A 13,652-nucleotide genomic window follows, 5' to 3' on the forward strand; every position below is an offset into this window, starting at 1 on the left:
GTACATCAGTGAAACCAAAGCCTTAGCTTTGTCACTGTATGGTATTACACAGTTCAGATTTTATCAGCAGCTAACATTTATTAAATAGTTTCAAACTAGAGTACTTTATAGATTTCTCAGCTGACATCTCCAATTTTAGAATGGCAGAGTCTTAATATCTGCTGTTTAAGAACTATGCACAATAAGGTACACAAGAGACAAAAATAAAATCTATGTAAGAAGCATTATTTTAATAAGCTAGCGCTTACCAAAATGTTTCTTATTAAGTTTAAAGGGAAGCACCTGAGACTAGTCCTGCACAAAGCCTGAAAGAGTCAATGTCCGTCTTCATGGAAATAGGCCTCATTGTACAAAATAACTTTCCTCCAAGTAAACACACATCAGGGCATAACTGCGCTTACTCACTAAAGAGAGTATGATGGTTTGATAGACTTGTTACAAATTTTTTTTAGCTGAAATCCAGATTCTTTTTGGCACCATATTAAATGATAGTTGTTTCCACTTATGCTTTTAGTCATGCTGTCCAATCCCATAACCTCCAACATTTCTCTGAGGAAAATAGGGACGCCCTATTCAATAATAATAACAATAATAATTTTATTATTTATACCTCACCCATTTGACTGGGTTGCCCCAGCCACTCTGGGCAGCTCCCCTAAATAAATAAATTTTATTTATATCCCGCCCTCCCCAGCCGAAGCCGGGCTCAGAGCGGCTAACAACAATAAAAGTAACACAGCATTCTAAAATCAATTCATTCTAAAATCAATTCAAAATCAAATTAATGGCAACCACTGGGCTAGAGTTCTATGAGGATTACCAAAGGAGGAGGTCAGACTGTGCCTTGGCCAAAGGCCCTGCGGAAAGATGTCAAGTCCCGCAAGGCCCTCGTCTCTTGTGACAGAGTGTTCCACCAGATCGGGGCCACAGCTGAAAAAGCTCTGGCTCTGGTTGAGGCCAGCCTAACCTCCCTGTGGCCCGGGACCTCCAAGATGTTTTGTTTGAAGACCGTAAGGTCCTCCATGGGACATACCAGGAGAGGCGGTCCCGTAGGTACGAGGGTCCTAGGCCGTATAGGGCTTTAAAGGTTAAAACCAGCACCTTAAACCTGATTCTGTACTCCACCGGGAGCCAGTGCAGCTGGTATACCACCGGGTGAATGTGATCTCGCAGCGAAGATCCCATAAAGGGTCTCACCGCGGCATTCTGCACCTGCTGAATAAAACATTAAACATTTAAAAAACCTTCCCTATGCAGGTGTGCCTTCAGATGTCTTCTAAAGGTTAGCACCTTGGCTGGGGGGTCACATAACTCCATACCCACTGACATTTCTCCACTGAAAATAGGGACAGCCTATGGGTTAAACCACAGGGCCTAGGACTTGCCAATCAGAAGGTTGGCGGTTCAAATCACCGCAATGGGGTGAGCTCCCGTTGCTCGGTCCCTGCTCCTGCCAGCCTAGCAGTTCGAAAGCACCTCAAAGCGCAAGTAGATAAATAGGTACCGCTCCGGCGGGAAGGTAAACGGCGTTTCCGTGCACTGCTCTGGTTCACCAGAAGTGGCTTAGTCATGCTGGCCACATGACCCAGAAGCTGTACGCCGGCTCCCTTGGCCAATAAAGCAAGATGAGCGCCGCAACCCCAGTGTCGGCCACGACTGGACTTAATGGTCAGGGGTCCCTTTACCTTTACCTACCATACCCTCCAACGTTTCTCCAATGAAAAGTGTCCTAAGGAAAAGCGGGACATTCCGGCATCAAATCAGAAACAGGGATGGCTTCTGTAAATCTGGGATTGTACTTGGAAAATAGAGACACATTCCTATTCCTAAATATGAATAAGCAATCCTATTCATATTTAGCCACAAGCAAATCCCACTATATTCAAGACTACTTACCCCCCCCCCCCCGTTAAGTGTGCACACTTACTAGGGAGTAAGCTACACTGAGCACTATACTATGTACTTGTGACTAAGCATTCATAGTAAAGCGCCACCCGCATTCATAGGACTGCACTATTAAGCATGTGACTGTTCACTGCCATACTGAGCATCACAACTAAGAAGAAAGTATTGCAGAACTCAAAGCAACTTCCTTCTAAGAAGGGTGCATAAGATCACTGAAAGTCTCCCCAAAGTATCGTGGGACTTGCATGCCTAACAATCCTATACATGACTAGCCAGACAGAGGTCCTATTCAACTCAATGGGACGTACTCCTGAGTAAGTGTGTACAGGATCACAGCCTTTGTCTTTCTGGATTGCACCCACTGGATGCAAGCTGCCAGGCCAGCTGCTCCAACCTAACAAATGGAGATGGTACAGCAATTTTATCTGGTTAATTGCTTCCATTATTTTTAATGAATAGAAACCAACAGATGCTATCATTTTCACTACCCAGTAAAACCTCTATACTATTTTCTTTCAGGAGTTAGGGCATTTCTCAGTATCCTTTTGCTTATTACTTGACCTCTCGGTCTTTCAGACACAAAAGAACATGATCCCTTAAGCCACTACTACGTTGCGGGTGGGTAAAAAAGCATAGTTTAAAAATCAAATCTTATAATTTCAGCCACTTTTCCATAGCCTTGGAAAAGCAAGACAGTATAAAGATATAAAGTATAAAGTATACATCTTTTATAAAGATGTATTACACTGATAATGCTTTATTAACCACTGCTACAATGCATACAATTCATCTTTCATTATTTATATTTTTAAGGTGCATAAACAATAGTTACAGCAAATAAGTAGAATATAGTAGTTTTCAAAGTGTCAATCCTAAAATTATGACTGTCTATTAAGAGATGGGATAGCCCTACATGATAATTATTGGTTAAGAGCTGTAGTGTGTTGGTAGTCAGTGAAGTACAAAGAACTGGTTTCTACAATCCTTTAAACAATATGTGAAGTCCATGTGATTGCAGTAAATAAAACACATTCCGCTGTAGTCTCTAATTTTTCCGCAAATTAATAAGAGTAAAATACATTTAGTTTGTTATTCCTAGACAATTTGCGCTCACCAAAAGAGCATTTACATTTGATAGGCAGATTATTATTTAATCATTTTATAGATTGTGTACACATCCATAAACAAATTATTGTAAAATGCCATGTACCGCAATTGTCCTTTTCTTCGGTCCATAATCATTGCTTCTACCTATGAAATGGCCCAGCTTATGCCCATTAGGAAAGGTTAATTATAAACACTGTCAAGAAAGTCTTCCTCAGACATATTAGATAGGAATTATTATAGACTAACCAAAAGCAGGAGGATCAATAACTGCAGGAAGTAGACATTTTACTTGTGATTTTCACATTATGGTACCAGGAAAGGTTCTATGATTATAAGGGAAAATTTGGAGTGAACTTTAGAAAATTATTTTTTTAATGGTACTTTAAAGGTAGGGGTGTTAACACTGGAATTAGCTTAGATCTGAGTGAAAAGGCAAATCTGAATCTACAAGAAGCATACCTTTGTGGGAATAAATGTGACATTATCAAAATTACAGAAGTAAGTGCCACTGAGCTCCACAGAATTCATGTTCAGGGCATGTGTGCTGAGGCCTACAGCTTTAGAAACATGTCATCTGGTCTTAGGGTAAAATGTTCCAATGCCAGAACACAAAGCATCAGTCACAAGGGGAAAGACTAGCAGAAGGAACTAATGGCACCAGGAGAAGGAGCTTACAAACTGCCAATGGCCCTGTAATGCAGAAAGAATATTTTGTTTCCATGGCAAAAGTGGGCTGTAGGGCAACTAATATATACAGTGATACCTTGGGTTACAGACGCTTCAGGTTACATACGCTTCAGGTTACAGACTCCGCTAACCCAGAAATAGTACCTTGGTTAAGAACTTTGCTTCAGGATGAGAACAGAAATCGTGCAGTGGCAGCAGGAGGCCCCATTAGCTAAAGTGGTGCTTCAGGTTAAGAACAATTTCAGGTTAAGAACGGACCTCCGGAACGAATTAAGTACTTAACCCGAGGTACCACTGTACTTGATTTAAATAGAAGGAAGATCTAGAAGCTGGGGGTAGGAATTGGAGCCAACCGTCTTGAACAGGGGTCAGCAAACTTTTTCAACAGGGGGCCGGTCCACTGTCCCTCAGACCTTGTGGGGGGCCGGACTATATTTTGAAAAAAATAATGAATGAATTCCTATGCCCCACAAATAACCCATAGATGCATTTGAAATAAAAGGACACATTCTACCCATGTAAAAACACCAGGCAGGCCCCACAAATAACCCAGAGATGCATTATAAATAAAAGCACACATTCTACTCATGTAAAAACACCAGGCAGGCCCCACAAATAACCCAGAGATGCATTTGAAATAAAAAGACACATTCTACTCATGTAAAAACATGCTGATTCCCGGACCGTCCATGGATTTAGAAGGCGACTGGGCCAGAACCAGCCCCTGGGCCTTAATTTGCCTGCTCATGGCCTTGAATGATACAGGATGCTGCTTTAGAAGCAGTAGTGGCTCAAGCCATTTATTATTATTATTATTATTATTATTATTATTATTATTATTATTAATACACTGCCCTATATTCGGAGGTCTCAGGGCGATCACAGAATAAAATCAAGATATAAAACCACGAAATACATAATAAAAACAAAAACAACCCAAAATCCCCCACCACAAAAAAACACATTTTAAAAGGGCATAGGATGTAAATCAGATCAACCAAAGGCCTGGTTAAAAAGGAACATTTTTCCCTGGTGCCTAAAGGTGTATAATGAAGGCACCAGGCGAACTTCCCTGGGGAGAGCATTCCACCGACGGGGAGCCACTGCAGAGAAGGCCCCATTCTTGTGTTGCCACCCTCCGGACCTCTTGAGAAGGGGGCACACAAAGGAGGGGCTCAGAAGATGATCTCAGGGTCTGGGTAGGTTCATATGGGAAGAGGTGGCCCTTGAGGTATTGCGGTCCTGAGCCATTTATTTGCACCATTATATGCATAAAATCAGGCACTAGGGCTCTAGCAGCCCTTCCAAGTGTCCCTATTTTCGAGGGACAGACCCGGATTTACAGAAGCCATCCCAGTTTCTGATTTGATCCCAGAATATCCCTCTTTTCCTTAGGACATCCCTGTTTTCATTGAAAAATGTGGGGGTGGGTGGGTATTGTCGGACGTTCCTATTTTCTTCAGAGAAATGTTGAAGGATACGGACTTATGGGACTCCCAAGCCAAGGAGATACAGCAATGTATAGGGATTTAAAAAAAAAAGTTTGATGTGTCATTATGTTTTTATATATACTGGAAGCCGCCAAGAGTGGCTGAAGCAACCCAGTGAGATGGGTGGGGTATAAAGTAATTAATTAATTAATTAATAATAATAATAATAATAATAATGAAATTCATCAGAGAAATGTTGAAGGGTATAATAATAATAATAATAATAATAATAATAATAATGAAATTCATCGGAGAAATGTTGAAGGGTATGCTCCAGGAGGCAATATCGTTAGAGGCCAGGATCCAAGGAACCATGCGATTGGTGCTGTGTCCAAGACTGCTTTGATGTACACTTTCTAGGAGCTTTTTATCATAGGCTTACTGCTACAACTTAAGGAGCGACACTAGTGGCGTTCCACTTTGGGGAATGAGTTACTCTGGGAGTCATGACAGGCAAGAACATTATTTTCTCAAAGGCTTTTTTAATGCTTGTATTCTATTCTATTGTATTCTATTTTATTGCAGCTGCATTGTAAGCCACCTTGTGGAGATAACTGGACCAAAAAAAAAAGCAGAATATGCACCTTTAATGTGGATAAATAAATGGATGTAGCAAAGTGTTTCCTGAAACAGAAGGGACTTTCAAAAGTACTTTTGTAACATGGCTCTGCTGGTTGGTTGGTTTGTTTGTTTTAAAAAAAGGGGGCAGGTAAACAGTCCCATGAGACGTGTCCAAACTGTAGTTCTGTGGGCTCCAGACAGCAGCAAGGATCCAAAAAGGGTATTTTAGGTTGTGTGACTTCTCAAACATTGGAAGGAATCAAACACAACTGCAGAAGAGCATACAAAAAAAGCAGCTGCAAAAATTGGTGCTCTGGAGTGCCTCAGGGGGAAAATCAAGGCACATTTAATAGTTATTTGGACAATTTATATACTGCTTAATTGCAGTCATCTCTAAGCAATGAACAAGTCACTCAATCCAATGAAATAAAGGTTAGAAAAAAAACACAAAACCCCCAGTTAACACTAAAATAATGGAGTTCTGTTGTAATGCCTGCTGAAATAAGGGCGGAAAGTCTTCAGTAGGTGCTGGGGGGGGGTTAGCAAGGGGAAATATTCATATCACTTCTCCTTCATGCAAAGTTTGTTTGTGGCTTGTCCATTATGCAACTTTTGTTGTGTTGGTACAGTGTTCAAAAGCGAGTAATCGGAAGATAAGGAGTCCGTCAAAAGAAACCGGAAACCATAGTCCTGACAGCTCTTTTTGTGCATGTTGACTCCTCTGACTTTGAACAGAAGACCCCTTATGCCATCTCACAGGCTGCTTATGAAATCGCCCTTCAGTTGGAACCGGGGTGGGGAGCCACTGGTCTAGGAGCTGAATGTAGCTCCCAGACTTCTCTGACTGGCCCTTGGAACTTTCCCCAGGCTATGCCCCTCACAACTGTAATCCCTCTTACCTAGGAGTAAGTCCCATTGAATTCAACTAGGACTGCACTGTTGGCCGCTCTTAGCACAAACAGCATAATTCCCACAACTGCATACAGGAATGCCCTGATGGATAGTTTTGGTTTAGAAAGGTGGCTTTAGGAAGGTAAGATTTTGAGCAAAGATACTGTGTGGAAGGGAGAATACGTAAGCTTTTCTTCACCTCCTATTTTTCCATACTAAATCTTCCCACTAAGCTGTTCCATAGGACGTGGGTGGTGTTGTGGTCTAAACCACAGAGCCTAGGGCTTGCTGATTGGAAGGTCGGCGGTTCAAATCCCCACGACGGGGTGAGCTCCCGTTGCTCGGTCCCTGCTCCTGCCAACCTAGCAGTTTGAAAGCACGTCAGAGTGCAAGTAGATAAATAGGTACCGCTCCGGCGGGAAGGTAAACGGCATTTCTGTGCGCTGCTCTGGTTTCGCCAGAAGTGGCTTAGTCATGCTGGCCGCATGACCCGGAAAATCTGTCTGTGGACAAACATCACCTCCCTCGGCCAGTAAAGCGAGATGAACACCGCAACCCCAGAGTCATTCGCGACTGGACTTAACTGTCAGGGGTCCTTTACCTTTTAAGCTGTTCCATGCCCACCTAATTCAATAAGTCTAGATGCATGTTTCCTCAGTTGATGCATCATTTCATATTTTGGCATCTAACATGTAGCTTGCCTGTGATTGTCAACATGGAAGACTTGAGGATTAGGCCTATGTGTATTTCGATCAGCAAAAGTCACTTGTAGTTAAATGGGTGACATTACAATGCTTAGTTTAGGGTTGTGCAGAATGCAATGTGTTATATTTTATTAAAACCCCCACAAACTAATACTTATTACAGTATAAAGATCAAAATATCTAAATCCGCATCTATCTAAACTATTACCGAACATGAACTGACTTCAGAGGTTAAAGTGTCCTACCTGTGCCAACGTTAAATGAAATAAATTTTACAGGGAGGAAGCAAGGGATGGTGTCCAACTAAGTCTGAGTAGAACCATTAAAATTAATGGACTTAATTATATGAGTCTACCCTGAGTATGGCTAATGTTCAATATCATCCTAGTAATGATCACTGCAGAATTTGGAAACTCTGAATGGTTATGCAATTTTTTCTTGAGCATTGCAAAATCTGTCTAACTTGATGGGTGGTCACTGCGTCCATAAGGCAAAAATGACAAAAAAACCTAAAAAATCCTCAAAGGAGCATAATGGACTACAAACACGACAGAGGCACCACAGATGGAATAAAGGTGAAATCACCGTTAGCATCCAGGAAATACCCGTTGTTCCAAAATTTACAATTACACTTGAAGTTTCCAAAAATCCAGGAAGTTTAAAAACATACATGTTATTTAAAAGATTAAAATTTAGGACTTACATGCATAATAAAGATATAATAGCCAACATTAATTTAATGAGTTGTAAAGGAAAGGAGGTTATGAAATATTGACAAAACCCAATTATTTTCTCTTTTGATAACTGTACCTATTCCTATTTATGCTTTGAGCATAAACTGGTTCTTACAAGGTTTATTTTCAAACCAGGATTCATACCACAAAAATGGAACGCCCCTATTTAGATCAATGGCTATATTGGACATCTATATATCTATATACACAGTGGGATCCACAACTCAGATAAGTGAAAGGATTGGGTTTTAAACTTAAGTCTCAAGGGAAAACCAAGCAATTTGAGTTAAGGGAGCTGCGAGTCAGGTTGTGCAAAACCAAAGAATTGGGCTATAAACTTAAGTCTCGAGGGAAATCCAAGCATTTTGGATTAACTGAGCCGCAGATCAAGTTGCGTATTTGTGAGCAAAGGGGTTCAGGGCTCTTATGCCACAAATGGAACACAATACTACCTTCAGGGATTTTAATAAATGTAGGGAATACGGCAAGCAAAAGAGTTGCTGTCCAAATAGACTGACATACACAGGCCAATGTAGCCTCTAATGACAGAGTAAGATAATGACAGGCCCCACTCAAAATCAGCAGGAAGAGGGAGATCAATCTTGGCAGAGTGAAGGAAAAATGCTGGCTTTCTTCATGTTAGCTCATCTCATACATATCTGTCTTCAGCTGCTGCCCAGTACTGTGGTGCTCTGCATTAACTACACAGTGGATCAATAACAATTACACCTTCTCAAAAACATGACACATAGCAGGATTGGGTTGACATTTCACTTAGGCCAACATTGATCTCAGTGCATCTGATTCCAGCCCTAAATTCAAGTCAGGCCTGGGTCTAGTTGGAATAAACACAGAGGGTGTGTGGTGGGGGGGGGGGGGACAAAAGAGGAAACCAGCTGCTTGGCTTGGATGTAAAATGGCACATTTACCCGTGTACGCTACATTTGCAATCTACTATTCTTCCTGTTGCTACTAGAAATTCTGAAAGTTGATCAAAGGCTATTAAAAAAACAGCAAGCCCAAAAACACGGATTACTCACCGTGACATCAATGTTGATAATATCACCATCTTGGAGAGGGCGGCTTAAGCATCGTCATAGGAGGGGAGAAAGAACAACACCACATAATGGTGATAGGCAGTTCTCAATAAGGAAATATAAGAACGCACACACCAACATGCACATAATCACATATACACCTAAACAAACATAAGAGGAGCGAACATAATTGAGCAGAACAGGGAGGAGGTAGATGGAATCGCCACTTTTGGTCTTTAAGCTCCCACCGGTTCAAAAGAATCCCAAACAAATAAATGGGATAATATATCATAATATAAAATAATATAAAAGGCAAGAAACGAAAATTATAACCATCATTATCTTATCACAATTACAAGACTGATGGTTGGCACCTTTTACTTTGTGAAGAGGCAATATTAATTAATAATTAGCTATATATTGGTGTATAATCTTTTTTTTTTTTTTAATCCACCTTTAGGTAATGTAATTTTTCTTTTGAGTGATTTTCTCTCTCTTGGATGATAACGCCCCATAGCCTGCTGGGAAGAGATGGCAAAGCACTAATCATTGTTTTTATTACTGCACACCTTCCTTATGTGCCAACATCATTTTCTTACAGCATGACAACCAGCTGTATTAAGACTATTTTTTTGGTAGCATTCAATAAAACTGCTGCGGGCACTGGGTGCAATTCACCAAGCGTGGCTGCTGTGAAATCTCTATTAAGGAAGAAGCTTCCGTACAGACCCATTGAATTGGGTGGATTTAAAGCATCATGCATTTATATTGCATAAAATATAAAAAGAAATACACAATGTACTAGCAAAATATTTCAATTCTGCAATGGGAGGGGAAAGAAACAAGAACTCGGAGTACCTGTCAGGAATCCCATGGCACACCACGTTGTTGACTGAGGTACAAACGGATTTTGGAAAATTTCCATAGCCCAGAGGTGATGGGTAGGCATCTTGCCTGATTATTTCATGGTGAACCAAGCAATCTATTTCTTCTGTAGTCATGCCAACCTGAAAGATTGTGATTTAAAATTTGTGATGAATTAAGTGCCTAGTGGGCCCTGCATATGGAACACGATAAAAGGAATGCTTTTAACGAGAAACTAGAGCTACCACACAGCTTGTGCCTCTGACAAAAATTAGCTTCCTTGAAGAACGGTTCAATACCAGGCACCTGTTAGGGGAGGCACTTGGTCACTTCCAGAAGAAAAGCAAACAGGTAGCTTGGGATTTTGGACCCTCAGGAAAGACTGCTCTCTAACAGCTAGCCCAGTGGCCACAGGGACATTGAAACATAAGGAAGTTGCTTTGTACTGAGTATTTATCTATGTACCTTACCATCGTTGACACAGACTGTTAGTATCTCTCCAGGGTTTCAGCCCTACCAGGAGATAACGGGACCTGGACCTGGGACCTTTTGTATGCCAATTAGCTTCTGGGCCCAATTAAAAGTGCTGGTTTTGACCTATTAAGCCTTTAACTGCTCAGGACCGCTATATGTCAAGGATCCCCATATAAACTGTCCCAGACTCTGCTTTCATCACCTTAGGCCCTTCTTTGTGTGGCACCTCCACAAGGCCCAGAGGGCAGCAACACGAGAACGGGCCTTTTCTGTGGTGGCACCCCGTTTGTGGAATGCTCTCCCCAGGGAGGTTCGCCTGCCGCCCTTATTATATATTTTTGGGCGCCAGGCAAAAACATTCCTCTTCAACCATGCCCTTGGCTGATTAATATCCTACAGCCTTTTAAAAGTATCTGTGGGAAGGAGGGGGTGGTTATTGTTTTATTGTTTTGGTTTAACTATTTACTTATGTCTTATCTTGTATTTTTCCCTCTGTGAACAACTCTGAGATCTCTTGATGAAGGGTAGCATATACATTTAATAAATAAATAAAAAATAAGATATACACTGCTCTACCACAGAATTATGGTCCACGGGTGACACTGTGGGTTAAACCACAGAGCCTAGGACTTGCAGATCGGAAGGTCGGCGGTTCGAATCCCTGCGACGGGGTGAGCTCCCGTTCCTCGGTCCCTGCTCCTGCCAACCTAGCAGTTTGAAAGCATGTCAAAGTGCAAGTAGATAAATAGGTACTGCTCTGGCGGGAAGGTAAACGGCGTTTCCGTGTACTGCTCTGGTTTGCCAGAAGCGGCTTAGTCCTGCTGGCCACATGACCTGGAAGCTGTACGCCAGCTCCCTCAGCCAGTAAAGCGAGATGAGTGCTGCAACCCCAGAGTCGGCCATGACTGGACCTAATGGTCAGGGGTCTCTTTACGTTTACCACAGAATTATGGTCCTGGAGCACTCTTTGACTTGGTCTGCATTTGTAGCAGAATGTCCAAGTAGTAACATGGGTGAGAGTAATTTATACTTCAGGTAGTGGAGTTCATTTATGAATCCTACTCTAAATAAATCAGTCCTCAGGTAGCTTGCTAGGTCAGAACCTGTCTTACAGTTATGTTTCACTTACAAAAGAGGTGCTTACGTAGGGAACTTTCAAAAGTGGTATTCTCCCACCAGTAGCCATCTGAAACAGTACAGGCTATTCTGCCATATGTGTTGGTTGGCATCCGTCTGTCTCGGGAGACAATGGAGGAGAGCACCTTTGGGGATGAGGTCAAGCTGTTGGAAGGTTGCAGCGCCTGTTGTGGCTGTAGAGGCAAGTTTAGCTGAAGGCATCCGGTTGTGCTGCTGCAGAGGCACCATGGCGTTCTTCTCTCTCATTTCTCCACTGGTTGCTGCTGTGGATACACAACTTGACTGCCTGTCTCCAGGCACTGTGGTCATCTGCAAGGAACTCCCGCATGGCAGGGCTGATGTTGCCTGCCTTCAGGTCAACTTTGCAGACATCTTTGTGGTGCAGAGTTGGTCTGCCAATTGGCCTGGTGAAGGAAGCCAGCTTCCTCCCAGGAGTACATCCTGCCATCTTCCATTCTGTGGATGCGATCAAGCCAGCGTGGATTTCACTGAGACAGGAGTGCGAACATGCTGGGATCGTGGGCTTCGGAGAGCACATCTTTGTTTGGAGTTCTGTCCTGCTGTGTGGTACCCAAAATTCTCCTGACGCTGTGCATGTGGAAGGCGTTGAGGCATGGCTCCTGATGGTTGTAAGTTGCCCACGACTCACTTCCATAAAGTGAAGTGATACCATCTGAAGAGGTACAGCCTAATCTTCCACATGTGTAGACCAGACCTTAATCTGGAAGAGATTGTGCAAACTGAGGATTCTCTCACGTGACCTCTGTTCTTCCTGGAAGGTCCTTATAAAGTGAGAATGGCAGCATTGATGGCAGCAAGAATATTATTGGCACAAAAATGGAAGCAAGAAGAATTACTGACAAAAGAAGAATGGAGGATGAAATTGATGGACAATGCAGAATTGGATAAACTAACCGGAAGAATTTGAAACCTGCGGGACCAGAGATTCACAGCAGACTGGTGTAAATTTACGGACTATTTGAAAAGTAATTGTGATGACCAGATTATGGTTTGTTAGGTTTGCAAGAAGTTTTGTGAGGTAAATTATTTGAATTATTGCAAAAATGGTTAAAGAGGTGTATTGTGAGTTAAGATAATTAAAGGCAATAGGAATTTAAGACATGCAGAAGAAATGATAAACATGGTGGATCATCAGAGGGGCTGATGGAAGTCCAAAAAGATTGTATAAGATGTGAAGTTCTGTGGAATGTATAATAATTGGTATGTTGAAATTAATAAATATTATATATATATAGAGAGAGAGAGAGAGAGAATGGCAGCATTGTGGGGTTGACGGGTGCTTTGCTAGTCTTGGGGTCCCAGCTAATTCCCAACAATGCCACCGTCTTGGGAGTCACTCCCCAACACTGCCTAAATTTCATCCTTACCACAAATGTACCCTTTGCCTTTCCAGGCCACTTCCACGCATCTGCTGAAGTAGATTCCTCGGTGCAGGGTCCTGCCTTTTTGTTAAGTTACTCTATAAAATGCCATGTATACACTGATAGTGCTGTATAAATAATGAACCGCAATATGGCATTTGCATTCTCCTGGAGAGCCATTTTCTCCTCAACAGCTTTAGACAAAAGAATTTCCCGTTCCAAACTTCTCTCTACAATCAAAATTATTTTCCTCTGTATATGCTAGCACCACATTCAGAATTGCCATGGCACTTTAATATTTCTATTCATACTTGGAAACAGCTTGTATAGCAATGTAAGCAGCCCTGACTACAATACAATTTAAACCTGTATTAGCATTTCCATTTTGACACCCCGGTTTCAGACACCTATCATTTCCAGAAACTTCCATTTTTCTGGCTTGGATTTTCCAGATTCTGTTTTATACTGGAGCTGATTATTTCTAGTAAGAATTTGAGAGGAAGAAGAAGAACAAGAAGAAAGCTCTGGACCATTTTTGAATATGAGTAAAGTGGAGGAAAATATACACTTTAAATATTATCATTACAACTCTTTTCCCCAGAACAGAACCAGCTGTGAAATGGCGAGGGTTGAAAGTTGAAATTTGGTAGGAAAACCTCCCTCATTGTCAAGAAGTGCC

General features: G+C 41.8%; 1 protein-coding gene across 6 annotated transcripts in view; it reads right to left on the reverse strand.

The window, feature by feature from the left end:
- The window catches only part of METAP1D (methionyl aminopeptidase type 1D, mitochondrial), a 99,645-nt gene that overhangs the window by 27,469 nt on the left and 58,524 nt on the right, over positions 1-13,652 (reverse strand). For 5 of the 6 annotated variants that reach the window (XM_083470291.1, XM_083470290.1, XM_083470289.1 and 2 more), the window contains 2 exons: positions 9,975-10,123; positions 9,120-9,162 (listed from right to left, as the gene is read on the reverse strand). In XM_083470291.1, the coding sequence (XP_083326417.1) occupies positions 9,120-9,162; positions 9,975-10,123 (192 nt within the window). Of the gene's footprint in view, positions 1-9,119; positions 9,163-9,974; positions 10,124-10,445; positions 10,766-13,652 lie in introns of those variants that run through there. The other variant, XM_083470294.1, reaches the window with a different exon arrangement.

This window comes from Podarcis liolepis, assembly GCF_965112155.1.
Source record: "Podarcis liolepis genome assembly, chromosome: 1".
NCBI lineage: Eukaryota > Metazoa > Chordata > Lepidosauria > Squamata > Lacertidae > Podarcis > Podarcis liolepis.